Raw genomic sequence first — 12,415 nt, forward strand, 5'->3', positions numbered from 1 at the left:
TAAAAAGGTCCACACTTGTGTTGTAATTCTATTTTTTTAAAGATTTTTTTACCAAGTTGCTGGTGTACGATTTATCATCTTAATAATAACAATTCAGTAAATTTATATCTATGTATTCGTTTGTTGCATCTTGTTTTACAAAGTTAATAAAGAATGATCCAAGTCATTTCCACATAGTAATGCATACAGCTTATTAATTAAACACTGGAATCGGATCGGTACTCGGTATCTGCCGACACCCAAAGCCCAGGTCTGGGTATCGGGACTGGAAGAGTCAGATAATGCATCCCTTGTTTCTTTTCCTGTAGATGGCACACTTTGGACTGGAACCACAGGTCTGGATTACAATGACTTGACTGTTTTTTTTCAAGTGCTTTGTACAAACTTGTCAATACAACTGTAAATACAGTTGTGTAGGTGATGGACATAAAGCAAATAGTTCAAGCAATGTATTTAGTGATAACAAAGATGTGGTCGCATTAGGTGCCAGCATGAAGACATTTAAAAAATATTTGTAATATAACTTTGGTAAATCTAACGAAATTCTCAAGTCACATCTTCATTATTTTCATCACACAAAAAAAAGCAAAGAAAAAAATCAAAGCCAGAATGAAAAGCAAATGGCTGAGCTGAAATAAAGAGGCTATTTTTTATGTTTGTGTCTGTCTGTGGTTCGTGTCAGTGGCTGTACAGACACTTGACAGCATTGCTAAATGCAACAGAAAGCATAATCAGAGGCTGAAGGACATAACAGAAACCATAAAGGGCTCACAAGGAGGTAGAGGACAAAAAGGGCTTTGAGTCAAAGAAACTTTTTGGCAAACAAAGTAGAAACTTTTTGGCAAACAAAGTCTTTAAAGAAATTTGATTGAAGTTAAACTGACAACACACACTCTACATCCAAGAAGGTAGATTTTTGAAAAAAACAAAATACCAGCACAGATGAAAAAGGGGATAAGAATCACCTTAATAGGCTTAAAAAGCAAAAGTGCTCTACTTTGGTAATAGGAGTGTCAAGTGTCGTACAGCACAAGTAATGCATTCTTGTAGGGAGACGTGGTTCTGAATCTACTCCCAGCTCGCCCTTCATCTGTTACATTGTGTGGAGTGACCAAACCTCCCCAGCTGTTGTGTCTGTGCTGCAGTGCCTACCGTTTATGTTCATGGCTGGCAACACCACAGACATCTTGGGTCGACTTCCTTTGTTGTGGCTGGTGGCAGGAAGTAGAAGATGATCCTGAGAACAAAGAGGAGAAGGTCACCAAGAGGAAAATACAACTCATTTGAAAGAGAGTAAAAACGGTCGGTTGCATGCATTCGCCAGTTGTTGATTCGGAGTTTGAGGAGAAGATCTTCTGGAGGACTTGCATTAACATCTTGAGGTTATCAATGATGCAATGGACATGTGGGAGGTCTAAGGGTCCTCGCATAAGGCAACAATTTCCATGAGGGCCTTTCTAGTCACAGAATTCTTCAAATTGAGCACTTTTTTTAATACCTGGCCCCATCATCTAAATAGTTTAAATCAGTCTACTGTTACTCTAGGCCAGAGGTCTTCAACAGGGGGGTCCGCGGAGGTACTGCAGGGGGTCCGCGAAATTTTTGGTTGATTAGACAATTAAAAACAAAAATAAAAAACTTAATTTTTTTTTTCTCTAAACATGAATCTGTCTATTATTTTAATAGTTAAGTATTGTATGCAAGATAACAGGTATCTTTATGCATGGCAGTGGCACTAATAGGCCATCACTCATTTTTCGTTTCTACATTTATGTTTAAAATTAAAACATCTATTTGAATAGCTTGTATGCATGATTATCATGCAATTGACAGACAATGTTGATATTGGCATTAGTATCAGCTGGCAAGGTATGTTTATAAATGGCAGTGGCACGGCCACCCTGCTCACTGTACCTTGCACATGTTTAAAATAAAAACATGAATATATGAACCTGTGTATTATTTGAATAGCTTAGTATTGAATGCACAATAAAGAGGTATACACGGTACTAGGCCCATTTAATATAAAACACAATTTTATACAATATATATATAGTCGGGGGTCCCTGCTCCATCTCTCTATCAGTTTGGGGGTCCTTGGCCTGAAAAACGTTGAAGAACCCTGCTCTAGGCTATTGGAGCACTTATTGCACTTATCGACTAATCGACTAGAAGTCTGGGATCAAAATGGCACTAACCAGCAAAGTTCCTCCATTTCCAAAGCTATTAAAAATAGCTTTCGTGCAATTCATAAGACAATGAGCGGGAAAGGTTTTAATCTGAGCACATCCTCCCAGAAGGAGTTGTGGGAGAGAGAGGAATGCTAATGTGCGAACACACATGCGACTCTCACACACACACACACACACACACACACACGGCGGTGTTTAGCTGTAGGTCCACTGCCAGATTCAAAAGCTATGACTCAAGTCATTTAATCAGTTCAATGATTGATACTATGATGGTGAATGAAATCCAACATTATCTGAAAAATAGATATATATTCTCTTCCCTCAGTTTGTAAGAAAAGAAAGTGAACTGAAAAAACAAAAAAAAGAGACAACAAAATAAAAAAAATGTCCTGATGTGAGCACAGTTAAAGGGTTAATCCGTGAATTCAGTATTTCACTTCCATAAAGTTGTGTGACTGAGTCAGAATCAAAGCAGTATATATCTTGACTTATAGTCCCTATTATAGGTCAATCTCCAAAGAATCACTGGATCCTACTTTCCCCATAAAACAACTCAATAATGCCTTTAATTAAAAACACCCCGGTCTCCTAATAATGACTTTTCTTCAAACTCCACACATCCAGTTAGCAACGCAAGCTACCTCTTATAAATTTCTGAAGCACAGTTTGAGATAACCCTTCCAGTGCATTAATGCAGGCAGTAGTAATACCACTTAAACTAAACTACGTGAACTCTACTTCATGTGTGAAATTAGTGGAGTGCCCCTTTAAGAAGACTTTCAACAGACCAAGTGAAAACTGCTTCACGTTATCAAACTCGTCTTGCTAAACTCAGCCTGGGTGAACTGAAAAACGAGGGGTATGGAGGTGATGACAGGCAGGAGCACGGTCTGGGGTTTGGGAAGAGATTACAGCGGGAAGATAGAAACGAGCAATGTAGAATATGTACAATTAAGGAGATGTATCGATGTGTGGGAAGAACATGAGATATGTGTAGATAGGAATAAAGAGAATGTTAAGAAAAGCAGAGCACGTGTGGGAGGCTTTCGTATGTCATTGTTGTAAATAAGTGTTCTTCTAAATGCCAAGTGACACTAAGATGTTGCACTTCAAGAATCATCAGTAGTGTTTCTTCATAATAAAAGGTATATACGATCTTGGCACTGCAAAGAATAAAGAATAAACTGTAAGCCACCAAAGGGAGTATTAAATGCTAAAAATGACCGAGAGGGTTCCTTGACTGTGTTGTCAAGCTGACAAGCTCGCCGGTCCAGCTGCAGCTGCCATGAAAACAGGTGAATTTTCCTTGAACCCTATGGGATACGGTGCAGGGTAAAAGCAGCCAGTGTTTCCACCACCTCACCTCAATGCACACATACATAAATCCACAGGAGCTGAAACAACACCAGAAGTGAAGCAAGACCGCAAAACAGCGGTGGAGTGAGAGCAGTTCCATGTTTTGGTCTTAAGAGTTGTGTTTTCCATCACCTCACCTCGTTTCACACTTAAACAAAGCCACAGGTGGTGGTAATGTATCTATCAAGGATAAAGCAACATTGACCTACGACTGGCCATCTCTGAACGCGAAACATACTGCAGAGAGCGACATCAACCACTTGAGAGGGCAAGAAGAGGCCATGATGAACCTGACGAGTTCTCCCGTGGGACACAAGTCAACATTGGTAGGGATTGGCTTTAAAATCCAAACAAAATTCCAAATTTGATCCAGAGCTTTGGCAATCTTGTAATAACATCATACCTACTGGAACATAAAAACAAAAGCACACCCGTTTTTGCCGACACACACTCACTGAAACCCAGGAAACAAAATAAAGGCCAATAAACTGACTGAGAAAAGCTAATAAAGGTCTGTGAGAATTAAAAAGGTCAGTTTGGAGAATTGGAGAATTGTAATCTATGATCTGTCTTTTACTATTTTAGTGCTTGTTGTCATTCCCAATAATGCATTGTTGATTCCTCTAACCTTTCCCGCTTATTAAAACCAGGATAAATTCTCCTCAGCATTGAAAAATCACCAAAAAGACCAGGCATGAAGTAAACAAGGCAGGACTTTAAACTCTCTTATATTAAAATGAGTAAAAGGAGAATCAGAGGAAGTCAGAAAAATTCACAAATCTTCTGAGAACTGAGAAAATGCATCGATTAATTAACCGCAAGTAAATGAATCAGCAACTATCTTAATAATGGATTAATCACATTCTGTGGTTCTAGTTTCTCAATTGTGAAGATTGTTTGTGTTTCTTTGTCTTAAGTGATTGTAATCTGAATATCTTTGGGTTTTAGACAAAACAAACAATATGAAGACATTGCCCTGGGCTTAAGGTATTGTGCATAAGGATTTCCTCATCGTCATATCAAAATAATCAAAGCTTTAAAACAATTGAAAAGCCTATTTTCACTTAGTTGTTATTGTTTATAAATATGATTATAGCGAGAGTCAGTAAAATCTGGGTGATTCATTACAAAAACTGTTTTGTCAGCAGGTCAGTAAGACTCTGACCTGCTATTTTATTTAACGGTTGATTAAAAGTGAAAGTATCTGAGAGGTTTATAGCTGTAATGTTGAACTTGCTAAACCATAACACCCTCTATAACACTGCTCGTGCAACACGGAGCTGCTAGAAACTGAACGACAGCCACTTGACCTGTGGAGGCCCTCAACGCGGTTACACCATTGTTACCATTGTCCCTGCTGTCACCATGCCAACTGAGAGCCAAACCTATGTGACTTGCTCGGTGACAAGCGGGTCTTGATCTTTGACCACATGCTTCACAAGTCCCGCCCCACTGAGTAATCCTGAGGATTTAAGGGCTTAACATCACCCAGAGGTGTTTAGTGTGATATGAGGTCTTTGGAGTAGTGACCAAATATGTTTTTGTTAAGAAACACTTGATTTAATTTTTTTTAATGTTACTTTTTGGACAAATTTGTAAATAAATGTGTCTTCTTTGGCAAAGTTCAGATGAAGCGTTCCATAATAATGAAACACAAACTATAATGGATAGAACTAAAAGGAAAAAGATTTCCCCTTCAGCAAATTTGTTTTATTTTTTCTTGAAAACAAAAGGATTTAAGTTTGGCGCTTAATATAAATATATTTTTTAAAAGAAACAAATAAACCCAAACAAATCAAATAACTTGAATGTGATTAAAAACAGGTTCAGAGGCTCAAATGTGGAAAAATGGTCAAATGAATAAAGACCAAGAAGATTAACAGTGACATATGGCCATGCCTAAAAATCTACAACATGGTCTTGATGATTGTAAAAGGACCGAGGAAACTGGACTGGAAAGGCGTAGTTACACCCTTGGGCGTGTGTATTTCATCCCCTCCCCCACCCTCCACTTTTCTCTCAAATCAAACCTCCCTGTTGAGGAACGGACCTTTTGCATATCATTTATGATGCATAAGTTACTCCGTCTATAATAAATTTCTTGCTTTTCATGGCCAGTTTGGGATATTTGAAGAGTTCAACGGTTGATTGTTGTTGATCTTTGAAAACGTCTTTCTAGTTGTATTTTAACCACTGTGTCAGACTCTGAGTGGAGCCAACTCCCGTTGCTTCTCTGGAATCAGTGTAACGGACCAAACATGTTGAAACTCACCCTGCGGAAAGACACTACATAGAAAGTGTCACCACGACGATTGAGCTCATCAAAGAAGTCACTGTAGGTGTGATGAGGTGCGTAGTATACCTGCAGCTCACTGCCTGGATTCCTGTTGATGAAGAGCAACAGAAAAATATGAGCAACACTGGAAAAATATTCAGAAACGAGGAAGAAAAGACTGACACATATACCAATCAATGTTCTGTGCCTGAGACATGGATTATATTTGGCAAGTTGGGTGCAGATGAAATTCTTTAACTGTTTTGATATCAGATTTCTATCAAAACTCTAATATCAAATATGTCACACAGTCAGATATCAAGAGCTGCAACTATAAGACCATTAACCGGTCAATCAAAATGAAATCAATCTGCAACTATTTAGATAATTGATTAATTGTTTATGTAATTCTTCAAGAAAAAATGCCGAAGATGATTTAGTTCAAGGTTCTCAAATATGAGAATGCTTTTCCTTGTTTTACATATGAGCTGTTTAACTTCCTAACATGAACTCTAAGCACATTATTATACGTCATTAAAACTACTGATTTGTTTTAGTCAATACAAATACAATCTTTTATTTCTTTATCATTTGAATTGTTTTTATGAAGAAAGAAACACTATAAATTACTATAACAAAGTAAAAGTATAACATTTAGTATTTTTGATGGTTTATTGACTTTAGAGCGTTGACATGATTTTTGGGACGGTGACAAAAAAACAATATCCTTGTAGACCAGCTGCTGTAAAACAACAAAGAGACCAGTAACTGTTAATATGGATCATTAATTATCAAAAATTAGTATTGGTGGCAAAACAATGTGATCATACATCTAAGAGTTATATTTGCTCCCTTGTTTCTTTCGTGCTGATCTGGACCGTGACTTATACGATCCGTTGCTCCACTAGTCGACTGCTTCCATCCATCATCTGTAACCTCTTATCCTATTCTGGATTGCGTGAGCGGCGGAGCCGAAGGCAGGGTTCACCCTGGACAGGGATCTAGACAGGACCAACGTGAGCTCAGATAGACAGGTTGTGAACCTGAAATATCACTTGAATTCCGGTAACGTTAAGATTAATTACACGAATACACTGAATTTGAGTATTTTGCTAATTCTGTTCTTGTTGTGTTACAGGGAGCCAGGAGCTGAGGGGGGAGAACGATGGACAAAAATGTTCTTGCTGACCACAAAACCTCTGACGCTGTTCAGGGGGTCATGCTTCCAAATCACTGGATCATAAATCAGACAGATTATAAAAACTGAAAAGCACACAAATACCAGAAATGTGGAAATAGAGGCAGAGATGATATTTCTCATTACAGTTCCATTGAAAGAGCCACTTTGCTGAAATACAACTGAATGAAAAATACCAGTTTGTTATGTCTACTGTTGCTTTACACAATCTGTTTATGAGTATCCCGCTGACAATAAACAATACAGTCTGCAGCTCTAAACTGTTTTACTTTACCACAGTGTTGGTTCACCACACAAGCAGTAGTTACTGTATATCTACAGTATATTCTGCTCCCAAAATACTTAATGCAGCTTTAAAATCGAATAGGCCTTTACTCACTTTTCCTCAGTAGTTTCTGTGTATTGGACCGTCACAATCTGGGCACTCTCCTTATTCTCTGCTTTCTGTTAGGAAAGAAAAACATAGAGTGAGCTACAATCTCTTCATATTCATATCAACTCACCTTTAGATAGAGTAGCATAAACTTAATACAGACTCTGTCACAACTGACCATCATTTCAAAACATCTAGAGATCAGCACACACATTCCAGTCCCACTGTGTGTCTGATAAATCACTTATAGTTTAGGTATTTTAAGATTTAAACTTGCATGTAAAATTATTCAAATGAACAAATATACAATGAAAGAGTTTTATTTTATTAATATAAATAGGTTGAAATGCTGTGAAGACTTACAGTATGACGGTCTGTCGGGCTAGAACAGCTCAATGCAGATGAGAAATAAACACGTCTACATTTCTATTTAAAGTAAAATGAAGAATGGGTATATGCGAGCTAGGCAGCTCCTAATGGATTAGACCTACTGTGACAGATTTTGAAAAACAATGATGGAAAAAAAGCAGGGGGCACTAATCCCACAGCTCGGCTATAAGTGTTGTGTTTACTTTCTCAGGGCTGCCGGATTGAACTCAGCCCAATAAAGAGAAATGAGAGGCGGGAAAAAAAAGGGGGAGGTGACGTAAAACAGTGGTGAAAGAAATATGTTGGTTTCCCAAAAAAAAGAAAACTTTTTATGGCCTAAATTACAAGTAGAGTTTAGTTGGTAAGCTTTATTGCAAACACTGAACACCATGAATATTCTTGCATGGCCCATTAGATGTGTTTTCTTGTTTTCCAAAACACGACTTACCAGAATGGTCCTGGTGGGTTTGTGATTGCCGTTACTCATGCGCCGGGATTTGGTCTGGTGTACTTCATGACGGTGGATCCAACCCCTCAACTCATGGGCCAACCTGCCAATCAAAGTGGATTAAACTATTTGTTTTTTTCAAATTTGAGCATTTTTGTGGTCTTGCGTAAAAAAGGACCAAAGTAGGCCATGCATTAAAGAGTTCCTAACTTACTCTAAGCACTTTGTCCGGTTAACAGGAGGCTGGCAGGGGGGAGGTGGTCTGAGGAAGATGGGATCCTTCAACACCATCAGGGCTTTATCCTCAAAGCTGCAACGCAGAGAGAGAGCGTTAAACAAAGAGAAGAGTGACAACAAAGACCTTTCATATGCTCTCACATCAGTGTAACATTCCAAACAAGAATCTGTACGAAAATATTTTCCACATGTTGAGAATACGCTTTCAATGCAAACTGAGAGCCAACATGGCCGCTTGCCCTCTGACGGAGGTGAAGCACCCAGAGTGGATCGAGTAACAGGAAGTGAAAAAATAAACCAGCTTGGCTTCAATGTGGGGACAATTATATTCCTTTTGAATTTCATTGGTTACTAATGAGAATCATTGATTCAGATTCTTCATACTTGACATGTGCAGAGGTGGCAGAGCTTCAGTCGCTAATTGTATGGAACAAAAATGCTGAGAGGGGAAGTGCAGATTCTGAAACGATACGTCCACGTGCTGTTAAGAGAATGATCAGAAACATGTTACAGACAACTGAGCACCACCGCCCCCTGCAGGTCACACCAAGTCTGATTATGGACAGCCCAACAATCTGGGTTATTACAGTGGGTTTAAATACATTAGGGATTAGAAATAAACTGCATCGCATGACTTGGCCTTCCTCCACAGACGTTACTGTGACGTTAATTACAACCGTTATATCTCTGCGAATGAATGATTATGTTGCTTGAGGTGATGATGTAGACTGTCCATAGTCAGGGCCCACCTGCAGGGGGCTTGTTACCAAAACTACTGCCACCGACGGAATACCTCCCCCAGGCCCCGTTGATCTGAGCCAACACGTCGACTAGGCCTCGCGTTCCCGGTTCCAAACGCTCTGGAAATGGTTCGGCGAGACAACATGTCAGCCCACAGAGGCTTGATCATAACTCTAACTGAGGGCCTTGTATTAACCTTCCCGCACACACATTTTCCTGTTCAATGGGACCCCGAGATTAGGTTGCATGTCTCCCCCGTCGTCATCCTCCCCGGTGCGCTTGGTGCCGTCAACCCTTTTGTAAAGGCTAATGTGTTCCTTCCTGCCCGAGCTGGTGTAATGCTGCCGGGAAACCTGACACTACAGCTGAATGGTTCGCATTAACATGTAACATACCCGATGCAGAGATCTGACAAAACCCAGGCTGGCGATGCCATGCACACATTAGGCGCTCTGACCACCTCGCAAAACATTTCAGGACATGGGGGTGCAGGTAATGCCCCAAACAAGAATGTTATTTATGCAATTTACAAATGAGACTGCTGGGCCTCAATCGCATTTAAAAAAAGAAAGACAAATATATAACCCTTTAGAAAAATAAACTCTTACTGGCAATATAAAGCTGGATGTCAAACAAGGCCGGACCCCAATTTCCCACCTTGTTACTCAAAGCACAACTGCTGGCTAACTAGCCAGGGGCCTGGAGGCTTTTGAAAAGCAGACGTTTGGACAGAGTTGGTAATCGGCTGGCGCGCGTGTTTACACGTGCGGTAATGAGCTGTACCGATTCAGACTGGGCCCAGGCACAGGTGCATCCGGGTCTGCTGACATGGCGTTGTGTTGTGAAAGGTGTTGAGCTCATTACCTGTCGGCCATCTCAGAGGGGCCACTGTCGAGGGGATCGGGGCCCATCACAACCTCAGTTTCTGCCTCGGAGGAGAAACCCAACAGGTGTCTGCCGCCTTGCTGCGTGGAGATCACTCCGAACTTGGCGCCCGGGCCACCCTGAAACAGACTGAAGAAACGGAGGACAGGCGAGGTGAGGAAAAGAAACAGGTGAGGCCAAATCAGTACAGTTGGGATGGAGGAAACACACCGAGACAAAGCACTGGTTACTGGACTGAAATAAGCGCCAAATTACATGTGGCCCACATCCTGTGCACAGGAGGGTTTTTCATTTTTAGCCACAAGCAGAATCTGAACTTTGATCTAGACTGCATAACCCAAAGCACGCCGGGGCGCACACAAGCAAAAATACACAGTCTCTTTCAACGGTATTACTTCTCTGGGTGGCATTTTCATTTCAAAAGGGATCCGACCTCAAAAGCGGGCATATTTTACATTCCAAAAGAAAGCCCAAACACAAAACACACAGACTCAAGCACAGGTACAGACACACACAAGCTTCAGCTACTGTGAATGCCTCTCAAGTCGCAAAAGCAAACTCATTCACTAGCCCAGAGAAACATTTTCATGTACGTCGAAGCTCTAGAGAACAACTGAAAGGACACATTCCCAGCACAAGAGTGCAGGCAGATTATCAAAGCAAGCCAGTCCAACAAGTAGATCCCCGCATCTTTGTGGAACAAGTTAATCCCAGGAGAAAACAAACATTTTCATAACATGAGAACAGAGAAGTCATCGTTGTAGTTAGAGGTGGATTTGAGTTGAGCTTGTGGGATTACGCAATCTCTCCATCTGCTAGTCGGGTGGAATAAACTATTTTCCCCAATGTAGTTTTACGTAACATGTCTTAATTTGTCACAACTGTTAACATTACGAGCACAGATAAAACAAATTGCCATAAACAAATGTTTTACACTTCTTTTCTAGCCTGAAATGATTTTCTTTTCACATCTGTAAGTGGTAAGTGTTTACTTTCCTCGCAAACAAGCAGGGTGTTTTGAGGCTGATTCACCCATTAGTCACAAAGTCCTAAAACTCTGGCAGCAACAACAGAGGAGCGGAAGATATTGTACACACAAGAGCCATTTCGTCATCGGTTTCTTTACCAATTACCGGTACATGAGTTTCACTCGGGGTAAGACTGTTAAAACAATTTTCATTTTCATGTGTATTTACCTTCTGTCTGAAACGCTCCCTTTTAGCGCCGGTCTCTTTAAGATACTGAGATGATTGCTTTATAATTTGTCAACTTTTATTGTTATTCTAATATGTTCATGAACTTTGTCAACTGAAATATGGGGGAAGTGGGTTCGTGTGAACACATTACTTCAATGGGAAATGTTCTGCTCCGTTTTCAATAAACGTTTTTGCGTAATGTCTTACAGGAGAGCCGTGATTCCCACGATGACTCATGGGGCTTCCCATTGGTTTTCCTCCGGAAAATCAAACTCTTGTGCATCCACCGTTTGTGGCAGTTACTGTTAATGTTCATGTATCTTGAGCTACAGCACGCCATCATTGGCGTTCTTTTGTTTTGAACTGAATTCAAGCTTAAACTAAATCGGATTGCTGTGGAGACATACAGAGAGGAATCCACGGTCGCACAGTATGCATCACAGGCTCACCTCATTGGTCCGACGTTGAGCATGACGAACATCAACACCACCATGAGACACACGGCTCTCCTCTTGGGGGCGGTTACCTTCAGCACCGTGTTCTGCAGGAAAAGTTAAGCGTCACGTTGCATTACAAACTTCAAATCAGAGATTATATAGATGCATAATTCTCACAAGACTTGTTGTGCAAATTCCTCAGCTTTTGTTACTTTGCACAGGCATCTTTATAAGTGCAGGCTGTGTGGAAGGATTGGCAGAGCTGTGGCTGCGAGCCTCTCACCTCACACAGCAGGCCCTCCAGCTGCCTCTTGAGGTTGCCATTCTCACTCTTGAGCGACTCGTTCTCAAACAACGCCACGTTCAGGCGAGCCTCCAGCGAGAGCAGGTAGTCTTTCTTCTTTTTCCGAGACAGGGATGCCGACTCGCGGTTCTTTATCATGCGCTGCTGCCTCTGGCCCACCTTCGACTAAAGCGAGATGAGCGACAAAGACAGAAACAGCAACACACATTTGAAATAGGTTATTATTACTCATATCAAGTCATCCCATTGTGGATGTATGCACACCACACCTATCCTAACAGAAAAGAGGGATGGTTATTGTGAAAACACGATGAAATGCCTGCCTGAGCCACCGGTTGGGTTGTAGATCATAATGTGACCGGATGCAGTAGTACATCCTGTATTTGACATACTATGTGTTAGGA

At 40.6% G+C, this 12,415-nt stretch overlaps 1 protein-coding gene across 4 annotated transcripts in view; it reads right to left on the minus strand.

Annotated features, from left to right (window-relative positions):
- atf6 (activating transcription factor 6) overlaps nt 1-12,415 on the minus strand; it is a 30,140-nt gene that overhangs the window by 6,874 nt on the left and 10,851 nt on the right. Inside the window, exons 8-15 of one of the 4 annotated variants that reach the window (XM_076087795.1) lie at nt 11,991-12,176; nt 11,720-11,811; nt 10,054-10,203; nt 8,426-8,521; nt 8,212-8,314; nt 7,401-7,465; nt 5,821-5,932; nt 1,153-1,237 (exon numbers count right to left, since the gene is read on the minus strand). In XM_076087795.1, coding sequence (XP_075943910.1) covers nt 1,153-1,237; nt 5,821-5,932; nt 7,401-7,465; nt 8,212-8,314; nt 8,426-8,521; nt 10,054-10,203; nt 11,720-11,811; nt 11,991-12,176 — 889 coding nt within the window. Of the gene's footprint in view, nt 1-1,152; nt 1,238-5,820; nt 5,933-6,476; nt 6,825-7,400; nt 7,466-8,211; nt 8,315-8,425; nt 8,522-10,053; nt 10,204-11,719; nt 11,812-11,990; nt 12,177-12,415 lie in introns of those variants that run through there. The other 3 variants (XR_012953079.1, XR_012953078.1, XM_076087796.1) reach the window with 3 other exon arrangements.

The sequence above is a fragment of the Anarhichas minor genome, unplaced genomic scaffold (genome assembly GCF_050575085.1).
Source record: "Anarhichas minor isolate MPS153535 unplaced genomic scaffold, ASM5057508v1 ptg000010l, whole genome shotgun sequence".
In the NCBI taxonomy this organism is placed as follows: Eukaryota; Metazoa; Chordata; class Actinopteri; order Perciformes; family Anarhichadidae; genus Anarhichas; species Anarhichas minor.